Source organism: Entelurus aequoreus, linkage group LG12 (genome assembly GCF_033978785.1).
Source record: "Entelurus aequoreus isolate RoL-2023_Sb linkage group LG12, RoL_Eaeq_v1.1, whole genome shotgun sequence".
Taxonomy (NCBI): Eukaryota; Metazoa; Chordata; class Actinopteri; order Syngnathiformes; family Syngnathidae; genus Entelurus; species Entelurus aequoreus.
The window spans coordinates 66713959-66739967 of NC_084742.1; the positions used below are offsets into that span (position 1 = coordinate 66713959).

At 37.5% G+C, this 26009-nt stretch overlaps 3 protein-coding genes across 4 annotated transcripts in view; 2 read left to right on the top strand and 1 right to left on the bottom strand.

Moving 5' to 3' along the window:
* Positions 1–26009, top strand: part of LOC133662466 (FYVE, RhoGEF and PH domain-containing protein 4-like) — a 205945-nt gene that overhangs the window by 110101 nt on the left and 69835 nt on the right. The gene's annotated exons all lie outside the window — the stretch shown is intronic.
* On the bottom strand, positions 1094–13470 carry LOC133662933 (mitochondrial inner membrane protease ATP23 homolog). 2 transcript variants are annotated; one of them, XM_062067143.1, is made up of 6 exons: positions 13165–13470; positions 11651–11696; positions 4598–4679; positions 1709–1846; positions 1548–1631; positions 1094–1474 (listed from the first exon to the last, which is right to left on the bottom strand). In XM_062067143.1, exons 1-6 carry the CDS (start codon positions 13307–13309, stop codon positions 1271–1273), a joined length of 699 nt encoding a protein of 232 aa, XP_061923127.1. In that variant the 5' UTR covers positions 13310–13470; the 3' UTR covers positions 1094–1270. The 2 variants fall into 2 exon arrangements, with proteins under 2 accessions (XP_061923127.1, XP_061923128.1); XM_062067144.1 differs by lacking the exon at positions 13165–13470 and adding an exon at positions 12719–12750.
* Positions 16313–26009, top strand: part of LOC133662934 (RNA polymerase II-associated protein 3-like) — a 21873-nt gene continuing 12176 nt past the window's right edge. The window contains exons 1-5 of the mRNA XM_062067145.1: positions 16313–16563; positions 20133–20294; positions 20372–20530; positions 23228–23323; positions 23387–23514. Of these exons, the coding sequence (XP_061923129.1) occupies positions 20142–20294; positions 20372–20530; positions 23228–23323; positions 23387–23514 (536 nt within the window). The 5' untranslated portion in view covers positions 16313–16563; positions 20133–20141. The remainder of the gene's footprint in view (positions 16564–20132; positions 20295–20371; positions 20531–23227; positions 23324–23386; positions 23515–26009) is intronic.

The window sequence follows — 26009 nt, forward strand, 5'->3', positions numbered from 1 at the left end:
CAAAAAATCATACTCAAAAAACAAAATAAATAAAATCTAACTGGAATGAAAACTCAGCAAAAACTGGAAGACAATTTTAAAAAATATAATTAAACTAAATTAAAGAGTAAAGAATTTAATACATATTCTAAAATTAAACAAACAAAAAATCCTGGGGAAAAAAATTGCAAACATTTAGGAAAAAATCAGGGGTGAATCTAAAAATAAAATCTAACTAGAAGAAAATTTGCCAAAAACTGAAATTATATGATTAAAAATAAGAAAAAGGCTGACATATTGATACCAAAGCAAAAAACCAAGCTTAGTCTTCAAATGTATAGCGTTTTTCAACCTTTTTAAAAAAATGAAAAAATCATCAGTGACTTTTTAGTATGCAGGCGTCAGTGGGAAAAAGCATAAAGCCATTGTTATAAAGTAATTCTATTAGCAACACACTTTTCTCAGGGGATCATCAGGTTTTTTTTTTACCATTGTTTTACTTTTTCAGACTGCATTATATTTACTTTTGACTAAAAACTAACATACTGTATGTACATTGTCACAGACACTCATCTAATAGGACTTCATAAAATGTATCATCAGTTTGAAGTGGTGCAACAGTGCCATCTACAGTGTGACACAAGTACTGCAGGAAGAAGACATGTATGCACCAAGGGATTTATTGTTTTAATACAATAAATATAATTCAATGACAATTATTATCTTGCATTTGATTCTGTAATAATCATGTTGTTTTGCATGATTTGTTTAGTCAACTTGTGTGTCGGGAACAACCAAATATCATTCTCCTTATGTTCTTTTTTTCTTTTCTTGAGGAGCTTGTTGTCATTTCCTCTCTCCGAGCTTGTAAAACGTGATCATCCTGCGTCTCAGATTAGACGCGCGTGGCGTCTTTGAGATAGCGGCCATGGAGGAGGGATTACGACGCCAATTCCCTCACGACTTTGTCTGACTCATTAGAAGATTCTTTGAATGCCGACGTCCATTGAGGATGTCAACAATGACATGTAACCGACGTGGCCATTTGCAAACTTCTTTAAAAGGAGGGTCTAAAGTGTGCTGGAATTGACTTTGAACAAGCTTTGGCTTCGTCTCAATGTTAAGAAGGATTTAATTGGCTTGAATTTAAATCAGCTGTATTTAAAGGAAAATAAGCGGACAAACGGGACAAAAATTTAAAAAACACTCTTCTGATATTTGACTTTCACTACTTATGATCTTCTTGTACAGAATTAATGTCCAAAATGTGTCCCAGAGGACAAGCTGTGCACTAAATGTTTGCGTAGTATCGACTTCTGTTCTGGTAATTTCTGTGGGCAAATTTAGCGTCCTTCTGGGAGTGTGGGATGCGCTCGAAGGGGGCGTGGTCATTGAAACACGAGTCGAAGACCTCCGCCACTATCTTCTCCGCCTCCTCCCGGCTGATCTTCCGCACGGCCAGGATGGAGCGCAGGGCGCGGTTTCGGACGCACTCCTGGCCGGAGAACAGACAGGCCCGGTCAGCGGGAGCGCGGGAAAAGGGGGCGGAGCTTAAAATGAAAGCATACCTGATGATGCTGCTTCATGCCGAAGTGGTATCTTGACATTTCATTGGGGAAGGAGCAGTCTCCACTCAGGTTAGCGGCCCGGATCTAAGACCAGGACAACCAATCCATTAGGATATTTACCAGCCGAGAAAAAAGTCTGGAAAAGACAGGTCCTTTTATACCTCGGAACATGCTAGATGTCTGAAGTTGCTGAACCAGTCCACGTGAGCCCGACAGTGGTCGAAAGCGTGGATGAGCTCGTGCGTGACCACTCGGTTCATGTGGGACTGCTTCTGGATGTTGTTCTGACACAAAACTATCTGAAATTTAAAAAAAAATAATAATAATTTGAAGCCGAGTGGGATGGGTAACTACTAAGGGTGTAACGGTACGTGTATTTGTATTGAACCGTTTCGGTACGGGGGTTTCAGTTCGGTTCGGAGGTGTACCGAACGAGTTTCCACACGGACATATTAAGTAGCGCACCGCACGTTGTGTAAACAATACACATCGAGGCACAACACACGGCATGCTAGCAACGACCGGGCTAGGGCAACATGTAAAAGCCAGAGCTGGAAGACCCTCCTGCCTCGTTAAGATCTCCCGTTTGGGAACATTTCGGCTTCGCGGTGTTCAGCAGCAGTAGGGTACGCTTCCGCCAACACGTCAAACATGCTAACCCATTTTGAAGCGGCACCACCCCCAAGTGAACATCGCTTCAACGAAGAGAAAGACGAACAAACAGCTCCCCACTGCATTCAAGCAGCCTCTCCTCGGCGAGCCAGGCAGGGCTAAAGCAATAACAAATGTATTTATAGCATACTTGCCAACCTTAAGTCCTCCGATACCGGGAGGTGGGGGGGGGGGGGGACACGGTCGGGGTGGGGCGGGGGCGTGGTTAATAGGGGAGTATATTTACAGCTAGAATTCACCAACTCAAGTATTTCATATATATATATATATATATATATATATATATATATATATATATATATATATATATATATATATATATATATATATATATATATATATATATATAAAAGTATGAAATACTTGACTTTCAGTGAATTCTAGCTATATATATATATGTATATATATTTATTTTATTATACATATAAATAAAATAAATACTTGAATTTCAGTGTTCTGGGGGCTATCCAGTAGATGGCAGTATTGTCCTGTTTAACTTCTCTTCCGTTCATGACTCGGCCACCGTGTTCAATGGGGAAGTCTGTTTTACAAAATGTACAGGCAACATACATACCCCTTTCCCTTCGAACTGTCCTGGATGAACTGAAATTCTTATTTCCATTCGTTTTGGAACTTGCAAGCGTATTTCTTCATCTTGCTCGTCGACGGCGTCGCCATGTCTGTAACTTCCTCCTCCTCCTGCTTCTTCTCCTTGTTGTGTGCGCAGTTGTGCACTCTACTCTCTAAAAGCCCTACATGTTATGACGTCATTGGGCAGGCAAGCTGTTTATATTGTGGGAAAGCGGACGTGAGAACAGGCTGTCCCACTCAGGTCCGCATTGAGCTGGAGGGGGCGTGGCCTCCAGCTCGGCTGAATACCGGGAGTTTGTCGGGAGAAAATTTCTGCCGGGAGGTTATCGGGAGAGGCGCTGAATACCGGGAGTCTCCCGCTAAAAACGGGAGGGTTGGCAAGTATGTTTTATAACAGCAGATTTAAGACCATATTGCAATAGAAACTAGATTTTGACCCACTTCTATGGTGGAAGAACAATGAGCCCATATATCCTCTTACTGCCAAGTTAGCCAGGAACTACCTCGCCATACCTGCTACCTCCACAATGTGGATAAACTGATTTTGCTGGCAAAAAACATGAAGATTGAGTGAAAGTCACCAGGGTTAAAGGCTGGGGGGTAGAAAGGAAAGTTAATCTGAGGCTGAGTTGACTTGAAACTGTTTAACGTTGCACTTTTTATATGTAGAAGAAAAGTTTTGTCATTTTATTTAAACTTGAGGCAGTTTAATGTTGATTAACGTGGACTCCGCTTAAACAAGTTGGAAAAACTTATTGGGGTGTTACCATTTAGTGGTCAATTGTACGGAATATGTACTGTACTGTGCAATCTACTCATAAAAGTCTCAATCAATCAATCAAAAGAAGCACTTTATATGTAGAAAGGTTTTGTTAAGAAACCCTTCTGAGCCTTATCTTATTTAGTTTTTATTTTATATATGTTGACCACATTAACCCTGGCAATGGACCCTGTGTGTACCGTATTTTCCGGAGTATAAATCGCTCCGGAGTATAAGTCGCACCGGCCGAAAATGCATAATAAAGAAGGTAAAAAACATATATAAGTCGCACTGGAGTATAAGTCGCACTTTTTGGGGAAATGTATTTGATAAAAGCCAACAGCAAGAATAGACATTTGAAAGGCAATTTAAAATGTCTAAAGAATAGTGAACAACAGGCTGAATAAGTGTACGTTATATGAGGCATAAATAACCAACTGAGAACGTGCCTGGTATGTTAACGTAACATATTATGCTAAGAGTCATTCAAATAACTATAACATATAGAACATGCTATACGTTTACCAAACAATCTGTCACTCCTAATCGCTAAATCCCATGAAATCTTATACGTCTAGTCTCTTACGTGAATGAGATCAATAATATCATTTGATATTTTACGCTAATGTGTTAATCATTTCACACATAAGTCGCTCCTGAGTATAAGTCGCACCCCCGGCCAAACTATGGAAAAAACTGCGACTTATAGTCCGAAAAATACGGTATATGTCTGTTATTGTTATGCTTATCATGCATGACTGCCTGCTGTTGCACTGATCAGCCTAGTGGTGGCTCACAGCTATTTCTATGTTTGGGCAGAATTATTATAGTGTTCCCAATGTTAAAAGCATAAAGCCATTGTTTACAAATGGGGTAAACAAATAACCAAAAAATGTATATTTTGTTGTTTTCTTACTGTACCGAAAATGAACCGAACCGTGACTTCTAAACCGAGGTATGTACCGAACCGACATTTTTGTGTACCGTTACACCCTTAGTAACTACAACCTGGCGTCATTCTTCTCACTTGGGACGTGGCCGCGTCAAACCCTCCGCTGACTGTCCCATCGCAATCTTCGCAGGAAAAATGGCGGTCTTTGAGCACTTCACTGCGACACAAGAGAGGATGGATCAGTTTGGCTCGGGAAGGAAGTGAAAGTAGAATTGCAATTCTAGCATGACAGGTAGACTATAGGAGCAATCTGATTGGATGCTTGGTAAGCGCTATGATGTCATAGATGGCAAACCTTTTCCACTGAGGAAAAGGGCGGTATAGCTCGGTTGGTAGAGCGGCCGTGCCAGCAACTTGAGGGTTCCAGGTTCGATCCCCGCTTCTGCCATTCTAGTTACTGCCATTGTGTCCTTGGGCAAGACACTTTACCCACCTGCTCCCAGTGCCACCCACACTGCTTTATATGTCACTTAGATAATGGGTTTCACTATGTAAAGCGCTTTGAGTCACTAGAGAAAAAGCGCTATATAAATATAATTCACTTCAATTCACACTGAGGACAACATACAGAAAAAATGAAAGGGCCATTTTGATATTCTTGACCTTTTGGCAAAAAGTAAAGTAAATATAAAGCTGTCTTTAAAGTAGAAGCATGGCTTCTGGTTCTTTAAACCCCAGCAAGGTGAATCATGGTCAGAATCTAAGTGCTATTGACACTTTGAATACGCAAAAACAAATACATGTTGTTGTTTTTTTGGCAAACAGCCAAATAATTGCATATTTTTGCAAAAAAATGTTTCTTCAGATAGACCTGTACATGTTTAAATAAAACATAACATAATACTTTTAGGGCCTGAGCAGTGGCACTGTAATAATAATAATAATAATGGATTAGATTTATATAGCGCTTTTCTAGACACTCAAAGCGCTTCACACAAGGGCCCTATTGAAATTGATGTGTTTTTTCTTCGTTTAGACGCCTTTTTGGGGCCCCTAACATGCAGGAAAAGTGCCCATGTTTTGCAGGCGTGTCAGGTATGGTGAAACATTTTATATTTTGGGGTCCCGAAAATGACATTTCACAATTGGCTCTCTGGCTGCACCTTTAAAATTAGAAAAAAAAATAGCTCCTCTTTCCAGCAAAAAAAAAATTATTACGCCATAAGATGTGGGCGTGGCATGGCGCCAAACTTTGCTCCGATGCTTTTTGGCCATTTTTCAGCTAATAAAAAAAGGGTCGTACTTTCACGAACTCCTTCTAGGGACTTTGACCAAATGATTGGTGGTTACAATTACAGATACTACACATATAGGTGATGATAAATTGCTAAAAAAGAATATCGCCATAAGATGTGGGTGTGGCATGGCGCCAAAATTTGCTCCGCTGGTTTTTGGCCATTTTTCGGCAAAAAAAAAGGGGTCGTACTTTAACGAACTCCTCCTAGGGACTTCGACCAAATGAGTCCCGGTTACAAATACTGATACTGCACATATAAATGTTTAAAAATTGCGAGAAAAGGCGATAAACTTTGCTCTGATGGTTTTTGGCCATTTTTCGGCAAAAAAAAAGGGGTCGTACTTTAACAAACTCCTCCTAGGGACTTTGACCAAATGAGTGGTGGTTACAATTACAGATACTACACATATAGACGATGATAAATTGCACAAAAAAAAAGATCACGTTATTAGATGTGGATCAAACTTTGCTCCGATGGATTTTGGCCATTTTTTGGCTCAAAAAGAGGTCGTACTTTAACAAACTCCTCCTAAGGACTTTGACCAAACGAGTCACGGTTACATTTACAGATAACACACATATAAGTGATGATAAATTGAAAAAAAAATATTTTTACGTTATTAGATGTGGGTGTGGCATGGCGCCAAACTTTGCTCCGATGGTTTTTGGTAATTTTTCTTTTCAAAAAAAGGGGTCGTACTTTAACAAACTCCTCGTATGGACTTTGACCAAATGAGTGGTGGTTACAATTACAGATACTACACATATAGGTGATGACAAATTGCAAAAAAAAAATAAAAAAATACGTTATTAGATGTGCGTGTGGCATGACGCCAAACTTTTGTTCCGATGGTTTTTGGCCATTTTTCAGCAAAATAAAAGGGGTCGTACTTTAACAAACTCCTCCTAGGGACTTTGACCAAATGAGTCCCGATTACAAATACTGATACTGCACATATAGATGATGATAAATTAGGAACATATTTTTCCCACACCATAAGATGTGGGTGTGGCATGGCGCCAAACTTGGCTCAAATGTTTTTTGGCCATTTTTCGGCTCAAAAAGGGGTCGTACTTTAACAAACTCCTCCTAGGGACTTTGACCAAATGAGTGGTGGTTACAATTACAGATACTATACATATGGATGATGATAAATTGCTGGGGAAAAAATTACTATGCAATAAGATGTGGGTGTGGTATGGCGTCAAACTTTGCTCGGATGGTTTTTGGCCATTTTTCGGCAAAAAAAGGGGTCGTACTTTAACGAACTCCTCCTTGGGACTTTGACCAAATGAGTGGTGGTTACAATTACAGATACTACACATATAGATGATGATAAATTGTGAACACATTTTTCCAACGCCATAAGATGTGGGCGTGGTATGACACCAAACTTTGAGCCGATGGTTTTTAGCCATTCTTTGTCTCAAAAAGGGGTCGCACTTTAACAAACACCTTCTAGGGACTTTGAGCAAATGAGTGGTGGTTACAATTTCATATACTACACATATAGGTGATGATAAATTGCGCGAAAAAAATGTATTATCGCCATAAGATGTGGGCGTGGCATGGCGCCAAACTTGGCTCAAATGTTTTTTGGCCATTTTTCGGCTCAAAAAGGGGTCGTACTTTAACAAACTCCTCCTAGGGACTTTGATCAAATGAGTGGTGGTTACAATTACAGATACTACACATATGGATGATGATAAATTGCTGGGGAAAAAATTACTATGCAATAAGATGTGGGTGTGGTATGGCGCCTAACTTTGCTCGGATGGTTTTTGGCCATTTTTCGGCAAAAAAAGGAGTCGTACTTTAACAAACTCCTCCTAGGGACTTTGACCAAATGTGTGGTGGTTACAATTACAGATACTACACATATGGATGATGATAAATTGCTGGGGAAAAAATTACTATGCCATAAGATGTGGGTGTGGTATGGCGCCAAACTTTGCTCCGATGGTTTTTGGCCATTTTTCAGCTAATAAAAAAAGGGTCGTACTTTCACGAACTCCTCCTAGGGACTTTGACCAAATGATTGGTGGTTACAATTATAGATACTACACATATGGATGATGATAAATTGCTGGGGAAAAAATGACTATGCCATAAGATGTGGGTGTGGTATGGCGCCAAACTTTGCTCCGATGGTTTTTGGCCATTTTTCAGCTAATAAAAAAAGGGTCGTACTTTCACGAACTCCTCCTAGGGACTTTGACCAAATGATTGGTGGTTACAATTACAGATACAACACATATAGATGATGATAAATTGTGAACACATTTTTCCAACGGCATAAGATGTGGGCGTGGTATGACACCAAACTTTGAGCCTATGGTTTTTAGCCATTCTTTGTCTCAAAAAGGGGTCGCACTTTAACCAACTCCTCCTAGGGACTTTGAGCAAATGAGTCACCGTTACAATAACAGATACTACACATAGATGATAAATTATGAACAAATTTTGCCCACGCCATAAGATGTGGGTGTAGCATGGCGCCAAACTTAGCTCCGACGGTTCGCAACAAAACAGGAAACATTAATAACTTGTCACCACAAATTCAGATCTTCTTATTTTATTGGTATTCTTATTTTATTGTAATTTGTTTTATTGCAAGCACTGCAGAGGCCATGGAGAGTACTGCAAGGGTCCTATTAAAATTACTGTGTTTTTTCTTCATTATGTTTGAGGCCCTTAACGTGCAGGAAAAGCCCCATATTTTGCAGGCGGGTGAGGTACGGTGAAACATTTGATCTTTTGGAGGCCCCAACATGTTTGGTGGTGGGTCAGGGCACCGCAGCTTTCATTTCTGTTGTTTTTTCTAACTCATAGGCAACCAAACACTTTCTAAACTATTTCTAAAATATGTTTTTTTTATATTTCTATTTAAATATTTGAGCTTTATAACTGCCATTTCGATAAAAGAGTGAGATAAACGTGCTCTGAGCTGTCCACTAGGTGGCGCTTGAATACATTTATTCCTCCTAACCCAGGGGTGTCAAAGTCATTTTCATTGAGGGACACAATTCATAGACAATATATCCTACAAGAGCTTATAAAAGCAAAAATATGGAAAAAATAAGGACAAGTTATATTACTAACCAATTCTTCCCAAAGTTAAAGAAAGACAATTTCATATTATTGATGGAATATACCTTACTGGTGATTTTTGAGACAAAAAAAGAACATTATGGTTGACAACTGTTTTATGTGTAATGCTATAGAATATGTGAATCATTCATTTATGGAATGTGACACTGTTCATTTATTTTGGGAGGAGATTCAGAGGATAGCTGAAAGATATCTCCATGTACAGTAGAAGGTAATACATTTGGTATATTTATAAAAGATAGTAACCTACAAATGTTTGTTAAAATTATGTGGCAAGCTAAATTTCTTAGACATACATTTCTGAGACTAAAACCCAGATTTTCACTTTGGTTCGATGATTTCCATTAATTAATCAAGTCTTAGATTAAGCCATTACATTATTATCTTTATTGGAGGAATTTAAAATGTTTTTATAAATATGTATTTTATATTTAATATATTTATTTTTATCCTATTGTATTGTCTCCTACTTTATTAACATGTTTTGCTCTTATAAAGATGTTTGTTTGAAATATTGTAATACATTGAAGTGCCTCAATGTATCTGTGTATTTTTAATATGTACTGTTTGTAAGTATACAAATATAAATGTACAATGATTCCCCTTGTGATATTATTATTCAACTGCCTATGCATTCCATTTCATTGTATTTATTGTACGTTAAAAAAAAAATCTGTAGACTGGCAGCTTAGTCGCCAGAATTTTATTGTAGAATTTGCTGTGTTTTTTATTTTTTACAGCATATTACTGTAAATGTAAAAAACGTTACCAATGTTTTTTATCGTAAAATCTATTTTAAAAAATGTGTTTAGAGTTTTTTAAAGTAAAATGATGGTGACTGAGCGGCCGTTATTCTATCGTAAAATCTATAGCTGTTGTTTTTGCGACGTATTACTGTAAATGGCAAAACGGTACCACTTTTTTTTTTTCTGCCGACAGAGCAGCCAATTTTTTTATTGTAAAATCTATGATTGTTGTTTTTTTACGATGTGTTACTGTAAATAGAAAACCGTTAACACTGAACGATCAGTTTTTTATTGTATAAACTATAGTTGTTTCTGTGATGCATTACTGTAAATGGAAAAACGACGCCATCGTTTTTTATAACGGTAAAATTCTGACGACTGAGAAGCCATTTTGTGGTATTTCTTACCGTGAAATTGATTGTCATTTTTGCAATGTAACATTTTATCGATAACTTGCTTGGAAATCATAATTCAATCAGAGAATTATTTTAATTTAAACAAATTTGTAATAAATGTGAATGTATTTGTTACATTATTAGGAAACATGAAAGTAATAGCGCATTATTGTTACAGAGTATAACTACTTTTGCAACCTAAATACATACACATCTTTAACTTAGACTTAGACAAACTTTAATGATCCACAAGGGAAATTGTTCCACACATTAGCTCAGTTACAAAGGATGGAAAAGATGGAAAGGACAATGCAGGTATAAAATAGACTAAAAGCAATATAAAATATAACATATATACGTAATATTTACATAATATATGTTCAGTATGTGATATATACTGATATATTATATTATACACTACCGTTCAAAAGTTTGGGGTCACCCAAACAATTCTGTGGAATAGCCTTCATTTCTAAGAACAAGAATAGACTGTCGAGTTTCAGATGAAAGTTCTCTTTTTCTGGCCATTTTGAGCGTTTAATTGAACCCACAAATGTGATGCTCCAGAAACTCAATCTGCTCAAAGGAAGGTCAGTTTTGTAGCTTCTGTAACGAGCTAAACTGTTTTCAGATGTGTGAACATGATTGCACAAGGGTTTTCTAATCATCAATTAGCCTTCTGAGCCAATGAGCAAACACATAGTACCATTAGAACACTGGAGTGATAGTTGCTGGAAATGGGCCTCTATACACCTATGTAGATATTGCACCAAAAAGCAGACATTTGCAGCTAGAATAGTCATTTACCACATTAGCAATGTATAGAGTGTATTTCTTTAAAGTTAAGACTAGTTTAACGTTATCTTCATTGAAAAGTACAGTGCTTTTCATTCAAAAATAAGGACATTCCAATGTGACCCCAAACTTTTGAACGCTAGTGTATGTTTATATCATATATACACAATATATAACAATGAACAACATTATTATTTATACATAAGTCAAGCAGATATTTGAGTATTTATTTTTATTTTAAGAAAAAAAATACAATGTAGGATAGTAAAATTGTTGTTACATTATTCAATAATATTGAATAAAAATATATGTAATTGTATGAACTACATGTAAACAGAAAGGAGGACTACATTAACGCAGTAAGAAAAGATAAATTACTTTATTGATACATATTATTATTAAAATGTTTTCCTTCCTTTTATTTGTAACTGGATTTGTGTATGTTCTGTAACTGTATCTGTGTACTGTTATTTTATTATTTTGGGAATTTTCTTTTTTTTCTTCCCTTTTTCCTTTCTTTTATTTGTAACTGGATGTGTGTATTATTATTTGACTTTAAACTTTCAAAAAGGACCCCAGGAAGACTAGCCTGGCGTTTGTGCGCCGGCTAATGGGGATCCTCAATAAACAACAATAAAATGATGTGGCGGGCCGGAGATGGAAACATTCTTCATAATGTTGTATTCTTAGAACGTGCCAAGGGCCAATATGAAAAAATACTATGGTGTGTGGCAAATGGACTTGGGCCTCGCTTTAATCGCCGCCATACTTCATTGCATATCTCAGCTCACAATTTCTTCCAATGTCATGTAGTGAAAGAAATGAAAATCCATTCATACATACCATCCAGAGTTGCTCATGGCGCTGAGGAGGAGTTTGGCGTATGGACCTGAGTGGAGACAACAACTCATGAGTCAATGTGAATGTACTAACTGTTTTTCAACATTTTTTGAGCCAAGGCACAATTTTTTTATTGAAAAAATGCGGAGGCAAACCACTAGCAGAAAACATTCAAAAATGAAGCTGACAGTAAAAAGTCCATCCATCCATCTTCTTCCGCTTATCCGAGGTCAGGTCGCGGGGGCAGCAGCCTAAGCAGGGAAGCCAAGACTTCCCCTGTCCCCAGCCACTTTGTCCAGCTCCTCCCGGGGATCCCGAGGCGTTCCACAGAGTACTTCAACGTGAGATAACACTTGTGGTAAATAAATAAATGAAGTATACTTACTAGTTTCCACAGTGTACTTCAACGTGAGATGACACTTGTGGTAAATAAATAAATGAAGTATACTTACTAGTTTCCACAGTGTACTTCAACGTGAGATAACACTTGTGGTAAATAAATAAATAAAGTATACTTACTAGTTTCCACAGTGTACTTCAACGTGAGATGACACTTGTGGTAAATAAATAAATGAAGTATACTTACTAGTTTCCACAGTGTACTTCAACATGAGCTGACACTTTCGCTAAATAAATAAATGAAGTATACTTACTAGTTTCCACAGTGTACTTCAACATGAGCTGACACTTTCGCTAAATAAATAAATGAAGTATACTTACTAGATTCCACAGTGTACTTCAACATGGGATGACACTTGTGGTAAATAAATAAATGAAGTATACTTACTAGTTTATAGAGTGTACTTCAACATAAGATGACACTTGTGGTAAATAAATACATAAATGAAGTATACTTACTAGTTTCCACAGTGTACTTCAACATGAGATGCTACTTGTGGTAAATAAATACATAAATGAAGTATACTTACTAGTTTCCACAGTGTACTTCAACATGAGATGACACTTGGGGTAAATACATAAATGAAGTATACCTACTAGTTTCCACAGTGTACTTCAACATGAGATGACACTTATGGTAAATAAATAAATAAATAAATGAAGTATACTCACTATGGTTCACAGTGTACTTCAACATGAGATGACACTTACGGTAAATAAATAAATAAATAAATGAAGTATACTCACTATGGTTCACAGTGTACTGCAACATGAGATGACACTTATGGTAAATAAATAAATAAATTAATAAATGAAGTATACTCACTATGGTTCACAGTGTACTTCAACATGAGATGACACTTATGGTAAATAAATAAATACATAAATGAAGTATACTCACTATGGTTCACGGTGTACTTCAATATGAGATGACACTTATGGTAAATAAATAAATACATGAAGTATACTCACTATGGTTCACAGTGTACTTCAACATGAGATGACACTTATGGTAAATAAATAAATGAAGTATACTCACTATGGTTCACAGTGTACTTCAACATGAGATGACACTTATGGTAAATAAATAAATACATAAATAAATAAAGTATACTCACTATGGTTCACAGTGTTATTCAACATGAACTGACACTTATTGTAAAAGGTGAACAGATTCGATACAGATCTTTGTTTTACATTCTTAGCCTCCCTCTCTGGAAATAAGTCGTATCCATAGTCTTTCTCTTCTTTGGCCTGGCCCATTGTTGAAGTGTTGTTGAATATTTGGAAATATTGGAATGAAACTTTGTCCCCCGGCTAGGATCGCGTCAGCTAGGATAGCATGCTAGCTAGCAAAAGAGGTCAATGCTGTTCCTCTATGTCACGTGATACTTCTTCTTCTTTGGTTTAAGGCGGTTGACAAGCAACCTTCTGGTGTGCGGTAGCGCCATTTACTGACATGGAGTGTGGACCAAGGTGGAACTGTCACGCCATACACATGTTATAAGTAGACGCAGCATTGGCTGCTGTGACGCGAGAAATTGGGCCGCCATCTTGAAGTGGTGATGAGGAGCCGGCGAGCAGCCTAAACTGACAGTTGACAGGTAGAAAACAAAGATGCTAAACTGACAGTTGACAGGTAGAAAACAAAGATGCTAAACTGACAGTTGACAGGTAGAAAACAAAGATGCTAAACTGACAGTTGACATGTAGAAAACAAAGATGCTAAACTGACAGTTGACAGGTAGAAAACAAAGATGCTAAACTGACAGTTGACAGGTAGAAAACAAATATGCTAAACTGACAGTTGACAGGTAGAAAACAAAGATGCTAAACTGACAGTTGACAGGTAGAAAACAAAGATGCTAAACTGACAGTTGACAGGTAGAAAACAAAAATGATAAACTGACAGATGACAGGTAGAAAACAAAGATGATAAACTGACAGTTGACAGGTAGAAAACAAAGATGCTAAACTGACAGTTGACAGGTAGAAAACAAAGACGCTAAACTGACAGTTGACAGGTAGAAAACAAAGATGCTAAACTGACAGTTGACAGGTAGAAAACAAAGATGGTGTTCAACGTTTTCCTGCTCAAATGAGCGCACTGTTGAAATTAGGAATCGGGGGATTACTTTTCACAAGTAAGATTTAACATTAACGTACTATTGGTTGTATTTTGTGAAAAGAATATCACCACAGACTTGAGAAGGAGCAAAGATCTTCAATAGTACTGAAATCCTAGCCTCTAGCAATCAAGAGTATGACCATAATAGAATTGCTTGTCAATTAAATTAATTACATTTAAAAATATCATACTCGAATAACATAAAGTTGAAATAAATGATGAAGATAAAGATTGTAAAAGCCAACAGGGGTATATAACTATATTGTATATATGTATATATACACTACCGTTCAAAAGTTTGGGGTCACCCAAACAATTTTGTGGAATAGCCTTCATTTCTAAGAACAAGAATAGACTGTCGAGTTTCAGATGAAAGTTTTCTTTTTCTGGCCATTTTGAGCGTTTAATTGACCCCACAAATGTGATGCTCCAGAAACTCAATCTGCTCAAAGGAAGGTCAGTTTTGTAGCTTCTGTAACGAGCTAAACTGTTTTCAGATGTGTGAACATGATTGCACAAGGGTTTTCTAATCATCAATTAGCCTTCAGAGCCAATGAGCAAACACATTGTACCATTAGAACACTGGACTGATAGTTGCTGGAAATGGGCCTCTATACACCTATGTAGATATTGCACCAAAAACCAGACATTTGCAGCTAGAATAGTCATTTACCACATTAGAAATGTATAGAGTGTATTTCTTTAAAGTTAAGACTAGTTTAAAGTTATCTTCATTAAAAAGTACAGTGCATTTCCTTCAAAAATAAGGACATTTCAATGTGACCCCAAACTTTTGAATGGTAGTGTATATATATACGTATATAACTATATTGTATATAGTTCTCTGCAAACCTATGGTGCATGGCATCATGCCTTCAGTGTGCATATTGTAAATAGTTATCTGCAAACTTATGAAATGTTTTATTTTGTCTTCATTATTTTTGTCAGAATGCACCAGAATGCTTCATTTGTATGTGAAAATCACAAAGAAATCTTCTGGGGGAGGATGACCCCCTGCAGGGGTTTGCTTTACAAACTTTCAGCCCCACCTAAAACATAATTCACCAGCCGCCACTGATTATGATGCATTCTCATTTCAGGCAAAGTATAAGACAATACTTTCTTAACAGTATAATTGTAACCAGGACTAAGTCTTCAAGTAACAATATTCAAATACTAACATTGTTGGGTAAGACAGAATTTGGTTTTATTCTGAATCCAGTGAAACAGATTGGTGGTTTTAGCTGATATAAAGACTTTCAGGTGTTTATAAATGTTTATGTTTAAATATTTGGCAGACGCTTGTATCCAAATGGACATACTGTACATAAAAAATACATAAAAAAATACATATAAAACAATCACTGTAAACATGATCATTTAAGGGAAGAATGTAATACAAAATATCAATACAAAGTGTCAAGACAGAATAAACTCTCTGCTGCTGCAGCAACAGAGATACAGTCTATAAGATATATAGATATCTAATGTATTCATACATTGTTTATGTAGGATATACGCATGTATATATAACCTAATCATATTGTTTCTTTAACTTAAAAATAGGTGAGCGTTTTTTCCCCCCTTCTCTGGGATTATATTCCCAGTTTTGATCTCGGACGTCTGGTCACTTATAGCATATAAGAATATTCTATTACTGTTGAGCAAACTATGAATAATAAAACATGTGTCCTTTATCATAGCTACACGTCTGACAAAAAAGCGCGTGAAAATCAGTGGTATTCAGTGAGGTAAAATTAATTAAATGCGCTGACAGTTCATTGCTCCTGCCAAATGAATTGCACTGAGTGGAGCGGATCACCACTCCAAGATGGCGGCCCCGCGTCTCGTCACCGCCAGTAGGCAGTAGCGGTCCATGCTGCGTACCCTTAGAACATGTCTAAGCTTTATTTGGTAACTTCCGTCCTGCCCCACATTCTGCGCATGCGCGTAGGTGCTGGTGCGCTAATAACCCCCGTTTTTGGCTCAGTAACGGACTAAACGCAGTGGTTGCAGTTCACGGTTAAAAAGGAAAACAGAAGAAGAAGCGGATAAATATTACGATAATTCTTTCCGGTGAGTGCGAAACGTTAGTAATGGACTGGGACAGCACCAAAGGAGGCACGGAAGCAAAACATAGACGGTAGGGCATGTAATTACCCAGACTCAACAGAGGGAGCGCTGGTGTACCACGACATTGGTGGATGTTAATAGAAGAAGTCATCCCCTGCGCATGCGTGCAGGGAGACTGCTGTCATGGCTGCTGCACAACAACAACATTAGCGCATGAAAAGCTACAATTTGATACATTTCTGAAGTAAACATAATTTCAACTCAATTTGAAATTTAATCCTCAGCGGGACAGAGACGGCCTCGATTTCAGTAAAAGGTACTGTGTATAGCTGTAGTTAATCGAATTCATTGGCTATTTTTTAAGCGTGATTCTGTGGAAAAGCTTCAGTTTCATTTTATGTGGAACATGCATACGACACAATGTCATGCATCACACATGTACAGTTGTTTCATTACAGCACATCCGAAAAGGAGTAGGAAGAAGCAGAGCTTATAGTATATATCTGTATCATGAATCAATTTAAGTGGACCCCGACTTAAACAAGTTGAAAAACTTATTGGGGTGTTACCATTTAGTGGTCAATTGTACGGAATATGTACTGTACTGTGCAATCTACTAATAAAAGTTTAAATCAATCAATTTAATCCTACCCCTTTTCATACCATAGCAATGTTATCCCATTTCCTTCTTCTCTGTAACAGAACAGTGAATAAATAACTAACAAATATACCATAATAAGCATACAAATATTAAATACATAAATAATCTTTGTCTAAATAAAAAAAAGGGTTAAAAATGTTCATCACAATTCTTGTTCTGTGTACTTTGTGAACACTTGTAGTTTGAACAGTCTCTTAAAGTGAATCATATTGCTGCTTTGTTTCATTTCTTTACCTAATCTATTCCATAATTTAATTCCACATACCGATGTACTAAAGGTTTTAAGTGCTGTACGAGCGTACAAATGTTTTTAATAAGATTTTCTCTAAGGTTATATTGCTCCTCTTTTGTTGATAATTGTTGTAAGAAGGTTATAGTTTGCTTTATACATAATTTTAGATGTTTGTAAATGCACCAAATCGTTGAATTTCAATAATTGTGAGTTAATAAATAAAGGGTTTGTATGTTCTCTATCATCATCATCAATCTTTATTGCAGACCTTAAGATCCATTACACATATATAAACACAATACAAAACATTAAAAACAAAACAATCAAACATAAAGCCCAAATGTCAGTTTCTGACATACAAACATGTGTGCCAATGCTTCCACAGTCCAGATGAGTACCTAACAGAACTGCAGCCAGTGTTCGTTATCACAGTGATTATGTCATTTTCAGACTCAGATGCCCTACACATAAACTTATACATAAGGTTGCATAAGTTGAGTAAGTGGGCACCCCAACACTAACAAACATCTATATCAAACATTATGTATTATTATAATTGATCTTTTTTGCAACACAGCTAGTGAATGAAACGCACATTTGTAGTTGTTTCCCCACATTTCTGCACAATAACTCAGATATGTAACACTAGTGAGCAGTAGAGAATATGAAGTGGTTTTTGGTCTAGAATATGTTTTGCTTTATTCATCATTGACGTGTTTCTTGCTACTTTACATGAGATTTCCAATTCATTTTATCATCTATTATTACACCCAAAAATGTGTTTTCTTTTACCCTTTCGATATTTACTCCGTCTATTTGTATTTGTGTCAGGTTCAAACACTGATGGCATCCATTAAACAGACAAAGAAGCAAGGAATTAAACAGAGACAGAATTAAATTTAGCTCAATTGAGGAGAAACATCTGGGCTGTACTCTTGGTCAGTGTCCCACCATGCTCTGACGAAAGATTGTACGCCTCCTCTTTTTTTTGGACTTTCCCTGATTACATGGCAACATCTGTTTCTAAAGGAAGGGGGTCGTAAACAGCCACTGCCTTTGGTCACAAAACAGTTCAAAGAAAAAGGTGCCTGGAGGGGGGGTCAGGCCCTGCTTCCTCTCCGCTTTGTAGATCTCGGGTCAAGACAAAATCTTCCTGTGGATTACAATACATCAAAGAAACCGACACCTTCATGTCGCTTCCCATCCTACCCAGTGGAGTTTACAAGCTTTTTGCTTGGTAGGATCAAAGGCAACACAAAGTTTTGTGATAACTTAGATACAATTATTCTGACAATTTGTGTTTGACTTTCTCTTCTACTGTTACCAAATAGCATTATTGTAGTCTTACTGAGATTCAAAGATAGTCTGTTTTTGTCAAACCATCTTTTTAATTTGTTATTATTTGTATTATCTTCTGTGTGTTTTCTCCTGAACAACACAGCCTTGTATAATCTGCAAATAATACTAACTTTAAGTCCTTTGTAACTTTACAAATGTCATTTATATAGAGATTGAACAATTTTGATCCCTGAGGTATGCCACAAGGTATTTTTTAGCTCTGTGGAAGTGTGTTCGCCTATCTTCACGTATTGCTTCCTGTTGGTTAAAGGCCTACTGAAAGCCACTACTACCGACCACGCAGTCTGATAGTTTATATATCAATGATGAAATCTTAACATTGCAACACATGCCAATACGGCCGGGTTAACTTATAAAGTGACATTTTAAATTTCCCGCTAAACTTCCGGTTGAAAAACTCCTTTGGATATGACGTATGCGCGTGACGTCACGACGGCAACGGAAGTATTCGTACCCAATGTGTCACCATACAAAAAGCCCTGTTTTCATCGAACAATTACACAGCATTCTGGACATCTGTGTTGGTGAATCTTTTGCAATTTGTTTAATGAACAATGGAGATTGCAAAGAAGAAAGTTGTAGGTGGGATCGGTGTATTAGCGGCTGGCTGTAGCAACACAACAAGGACTACTTACTTGGATAGCAGACACCTAGCCGATGCTAGCTGCCAACCGAACGGATGATCGGGTGAAGTCCTTCGTCGCGCCGTCGATCGCTGGAACGCAGGTGAGCACGGGTGTTGATGAGCAGATGAGGGCTGGCTGGCGTAGGTGGAGCGCTAATGTTTTTATCATAGCTCTGTGAGGTCCGGTTGCTAAGTTAGCTTCAGCGTCGTTAGCAAAAGCATTGTTAAGCTTTGCCAGGCTGAGAATTATTAACCGTGTAGTTACATGTCCATGGTTTAATAGTATTGTTGATCTTCTGTCTATCCTTCCAGTCAGGGATTTATTTATTTTGTTTCTATCTGCATTCGAACCAGATGCTATCACGTTAGCTCAGTAGCTAAAGAGCTTCGCTGATGTATTGTCGTGGAGATAAAAGTCACTGTGAATGTCCATTTCGCGTTCTCGACTCTCATTTTCAAGAGGATATAGTATCCGAGGTGGTTTGAAATACAAATCCGTGATCCACAATAGAAAAAGGAGAGTGTGTGGAATCCAATGAGACCTTGTACCTAAGTTAAGGTCAGAGCGAAAAAAGATACACCCTGCACTGCCTCTCTAGTTCTTCACTCTAACGTTCCTCATCCACGAATCTTTCATCCTCGCTCAAATTAATAGGGTAATCGTCGCTTTCTCGGTCCGAAACTCTCTCGCTCCATTGTAAACAACGGGGAATTGTGAGGAATCCTACCTCCTGTGTCATCACGCTACTTCCGGTATAGGCAAGGTTTTTTTATTCATCGACCAAAAGTTGCGAACTTTATCGTCGTTGTTCTATATTAAATCCTTTCAGCAAAAATATGGCAATATCGCAAAATGATCAAGTATGACACATAGAATGGATCTGCTATCCCCGTTTAAATTTAAAAAATTCATTTCAGTAGGCCTTTAAGTAGCTTCTTATCCAGTTCAAGACCGTAGCTTTCAAAGCGAAAGTAAACATTGAAGTGCGTCCTCCTACCCCACCGCAGGGAAAAGCCATGTCTGGTGGGGACAAAGCACTTGGTTTGCAACTCCAGATGCGTCAGAATGCAGAAGACCTGCACAGCTTCATGAAGGATCTGGAGACATGGGAGACGGACATGAAGACAAAAGACGAGCAGTTGAAGAGAAGGGAGCTGGGGGACGACCAGGTTCGTACTTGCCCTAGATTTGCACGTTTAGATGGTTATCACTTGAGTATTAAGAGCATTTTGTCTTGCTTTTAAAGTCAAACCTCCCACCCGTGCGCAACAAGGACTACAAAGCAAAAATGAGGGTGAAGAAGAGGATGAAGATGGCAAATGGTGACCCCAAGGCCGAAGAGACAACCAAAGCGCCGATTAGGATAAAAGCGCATGATTACCAATCGTGGGAAAAGTTTGACGTGGTAGCTCATCTATGAACTAGAAGAGGCAATTCCTGAAGGAATTGCGTGTGAATGCTCCAATGCTGAAGTTGAAGTGAAAAGCTGACAGAATGTAGTATGAATGTAGAAATGGTTTAAATTAGAGATGTCCGATAATATCGGCAGATAAATGCGTTAAAATGTAATATCGGAAATTATCGGGTTTTTTATTATCGGTATCGTTTTTTTTTGTTTTTGTTTTTTTTTACACTCATTGACACTCATTCACACAAAAGGGTTGTTTCTTTCTGTTATTAATATTCTGGTTCCTACATTATATATCAATATATATCAATACAGTCTGCAAGGGATACAGTCCGTAAGCACACATGATTGTGCGTGCTGCTGGTCCACTAATAGTACTAACCTTTAACAGTTAATTTTACTAGTTTTCATTAATTACTAGTTTCAATGTAACTGTTTTTATATTGTTTTACTTTCTTTTTTATTCAAGAAAATGTTTTTAATTTATTTATCTTATTTTATTTTATAAAAATTTTTTTTAAAGTACCTTATCTTCACCATACCTGGTTGTCCAAATTAGGCATAATAATGTGTTAATTCCACGACTGTATATATCGGTTGATATCGGTATCGGTTGATATCGGTATCGGTATTTAAAGAGTTGGACAATATCGGATATCGGCAAAAAGCCATTATCGGACATCCCTAGTTTAAATGTTGAGATCGTTTAAACGCTGAAATGGTTTGAATGTTGGAATAGTTTGACTGTTGAAGAGTTTAAATTTCCAAGGAAAACCAGAATTCGGTTTGGAACTTGGGAAAGTGTTAGTTTGAATGTCCAGGATGAGTGGAATGTGTTGGTGTTGGAATGGTTTGAATAGGTTGAAAAATGTGGGGATTTTGCAACTTGGAAAAATGTCCCATTCATTTCAATGGGAACCTCCTGGAAATTTGGGAATTATGGGAAAAGCGGAATTTTTTGAAAATGATTAGGAGCATGAATGTCTTAAATGAGCTGAATTGGTTGGTATTAGAATTGTTTAAATCAGGCAAGAAATGTTGAAGTAGTAAATGGTCTTAGGGATTTTAAGGAAAATCTGGAATTTTTTTGAAAGTAGTTAAAAACTTGAACGTTCTAAATGAGTTGAAATAGTCGGTGTTGATATTTTTCAAATCGGTCCAGAAATGTTGAAGTAGTAACATGTTGAATTGAGAAATGGTATTACGGAATTTCGGGAAAACCAGGAATTTTTCAACCTATTCAACACATTCCACCATTCTGGAAATTCAAACTTCCCTTTTTCCCCATTTCAAAAAAAGTTCCAGGATTTTCCAGAATTCCTGCTTTTCCAAAGCCATATTTCCACCTTTTTTGTCTGGTGACTACTCCTTCCACATTTTTCAACGCATTTCACCCGTTTCACCGTCAAAACAAAGTACTTTTTTGAACTGGAAAAATTCCCGGTTTTCCAGGAATTCCGTAGTAGCATTTCTCAATTCAACATGTTACTACTTCAACATTTCTCAACCAATTTGAAAAATTTCAAGACCGACTATTTCAACTCATTTAGACCATTCAAGTTTTTAACCATTTTCAAAAATATTCCCAATTTTCCTGAAATTCCTTAATACCATTTACTACTTCAACATTTCTTGCCCGATTTAAACAATTCTAATACCACCCTATTCAGCTCATTTAGGACATTCATGCTCCTAATCATTTTTAAAAATTCCGCTTTTCCCATAATCCCCAATTTTCCAGGAGGTTCCCATTGAAATGAATGGGACATTTTTCCAAGTTGCACAATTCCCACATTTTCCAACCTTTTCAAATCATTCCACCTTCAGCACATGCCACCATTCTGGAAATTGAAAATTCCCTTTTTCCCAGTTCAAAACAATTCCAGGATTTTCCAGAATTCCTGCTTTTCCAAAGCCCTATTCCCACCTTTTTTTCTGTTGACTACTCATTCCACATTTTTCAACGCATTTCACCCGTTCCACCGTCAAAACTAAGCTGTTTTTTTAACTGGAAATTCTCGGTTTTCCTGAAATTCCAGGAATTCCTTAATACCATTTCTCAATCCAACATGTTACTACTTCAACATTTTTCGACCGATTTGAAAAATTTCAACACCGACTATTTCAACTTATTTAGACCATTTAAGTTGTTAACCATTTTCAAAAAACAACTTCGTTTTGACGGTGGAACGGGTGAAATGCGTTGAAAAATGTGGAATGAGTAGTCGCCCGAAAAAAAAGGGTGGAAATAGGGCTTTGGAAAAGCAGGAATTCTGGGAAATCCTGGAATTTTTTTGAACTGGGAAAAAGGAAAGTTGGAACTTCCAGAATGGTGGCATGTGTTGAATAGGTTGAAAAATGTGGAAATGGTGAAAGTTTGAAAAATGGCCAATTCATTTTGAATGGGAAAAATGTCCCGGAAAACCTGGAATTCTGGGAAATCTGGGAATTTTGGGAATTTGTCAAGGGAAAACATGCGATTCCCAAATAGGCTGAACAGTTTCAAGTCGGAACGCTTTGAATCAGGTGAAAAATGTGGAAAGCAGAATGCGCCAAAATCTGCAGAATAATAATAATAAATAGAATAAATAAATGAATTTTGGTGTATAAAATAATATGAGTGAATGTTTTGGAGTATTCACACAGTTAAAGAGCAGGTGAGTACAGAAGTAACATGTGTTCTCTGCACGCCAGGACAAGGCTCTGGCAGAGGTGGACAAGGAGGAGAACCAATCAGACGCTGAGGATGTCACGTGTGATCAGGAGAGAGCTTTAGCAGAGAAGGAAAAGGTAATTTTTCCATACGATGTCGTGCAATACAACAACATTAATAAACCGCTTCTTTGTTGCTAGGGTAACACGTTTTTCAAAGAGGGTAAATACGACGACGCTGTAGAGTGTTACACCAGAGGAATGAGTGCGGATCCGTGCAATCCAGTTCTTCCTACAAACCGAGCCACCAGCTTCTTCAGACTCAAAAAGTAAGCCGTGCATTACCGTTTTTAAAATGTTTCCATACATTTGTAAGAAATTGAACAAAGTGAACAAAAGTGTTAGCAACTGCTTTGTATGCATCATGTTGTATGCATGCATGTGTGATGTATCATATTGTATTCATGCATGCACGTGTGATGTATCATGTTGTATACATGCATGTGTGATGTATCATGTTGTATGCATGCATGTGTGATGTATCATGTTGTATGCATGCATGTGTGATGCATCATGTTGTATGCATGCATGTGTGATGTATCATGTTGTATGCATGCATGTGTGATGCATCATGTTGTATGCATGCATGTGTGATCTATCATGTTGTATGCATGCATGTGTGTTGTATCATGTTGTATGCATGCATGTGTGATGTATCATGTTGTGTGCATGCATGTGTGATGTATCATGTTGTATGCATGCATGTGTGATGTATCATGTTGTATGCATGCATGTGTGATGTATCATGTTGTATGCATGCACGTGTGATGTATCATGTTGTATGCATGCACGTGTGATGCATCATGTTGTATGCATGCATGTGTGATGTATCATGTTGTATGCATGCATGTGTGATGCATCATGTTGTATGTATGCACGTGTGATGTATCATGTTGTATGCATGCATGTGTGATGTATCATGTTGTATGCATGCATGTGTGATGTATCATGTTGTATGCATGCATGTGTGATGTATCATGTTGTATGCATGCATGTGTGATGTATCATGTTGTATACATGCATGTTCCGAATAAACTCAAACTCAACTCAGTGGTTATTTAAATGTATTGTTATTGCTATTATTTTACTTGTACTATATTGTTATTGTTTTTAAACTACACTTAAAGTTGAGTTTTGGTGGTACGACAAATACTTTTCAAATGACTGAATAATCGTGATTACAATATCATTCAAAATAATCGCGGTTGTTGTTTTTGTCACAATTGTCCAGCAGTAGATGACGGTCAGCTGGATGAAACGAATACCAATAGATGTATCATTAGTCCAGAATCTCAACTGGCTCCTTGGAACCGGTACCAAACAGTACCAGTACACATTCCTAACGCAGAATAGGCAACTATCTATAACCTCCCTCTTCTAGTATATTACAACAATAAATACTGTGCTTATAAATATAATCATGAATAACTATTTAACCTTCAAAAAATAACAGGAGAGGCATTGAGCCTTCGAGTATATAAAGCAAACAATATTCTTCTTAATATTCTTGCACTAGCGTGACGTCATTTGTTACTAGCATTCCAGCCTTTTCTCCATTATGTTATGTCTTTTGGCTTTATTTTTCAAGTTTTGCTGTTTTTTGGTTTTGTTTATTTTACTCCTACAATGTGCCATAAAAAAAAGATGCACGTTCAGAAAATGGCCCCCGGGCCAGACTTTGCCCTCCTGCTGAAATAAGTGAAGAAAATGGTGTTCAAAGTGTTGCCAAACGATAGAATAGTGTCTCTAAGCGGTGTTTTCTCAGCACCTATACAAAAGGTTGGCTTTCACGCTTCTTTTTATTTATTTATTTTATTTATTTATTTGACAGGGATAGTACAATGAAACCTTTAGGTCAGTTTTTTCAACCTTTTTTGAGCCAAGGCACATTTTTTGCGTTGAAAAAATGCGGAGGCACACCACCAGCAGAAATCATTATAAAACGAAACTCAGTTGACAGTAAAAAGTCGTTGTTGGATATGACTTTAAAGCATAACCAAGCATGCATCACTATAGCTCTTGTCTCAAAGTAGGTGTACTGTCACCACCTGTCACATCACACCCTGACTTATTTGGAGTTTATTGCTGTTTTCCTGTGTGTAGTGTTTTAGTTCTTGTCTTGCGCTCCTATTTTGGTGGCTTTTTCTCTTTTTTTGGTATTTTCCTGTAGCAGTTTCATGTCTTCCTTTGAGCGATGTTTCCCGCATCTACTTTGTTTTAGCAATCAAGACTATTTCAGTTGTTTTTATCCTTCTTTCTAGAGTGTCCGCCCTGAGATGGGTAGGTTGTGAGTTCAAACCCCGGCCGAGTCATACCAAAGACTATAAAAAAAAATGGGACCCGTTACCTCCCTGCTTGGCACTCAGCATCAAGGGTTGGAATTGGGGGTTAAATCACCAAAAATGATTCCCGGGCGCGGCACCACAGCTGCCAACTGCTCCCCTCACCTCCCAGGGGGTGAACAAAAGGATGGGTCAAATGCAGAGGACAAATTTCGCCACACCTAGTGTGTGTGTGACAATCATTGGTATTTTAACTTAACTTCTTTGTGGGGACATTGTTGATTGTCATGTCATGTTCGGATGTACATTGTGGACGCCGTCTTTGCTCCACAGTAAGTCTTTGCTGTCATCCAGCATTCTGTTTTTGTTTACTTTGTAGCCAGTTCAGTTTTAGTTTTGTTCTGCATAGCCTTCCCCAAGTATCGATCCGTTGTGGTGAAGAAGGAGCTGAGCCGGAAGGCAAAGCTCTCAATTTACCGGTC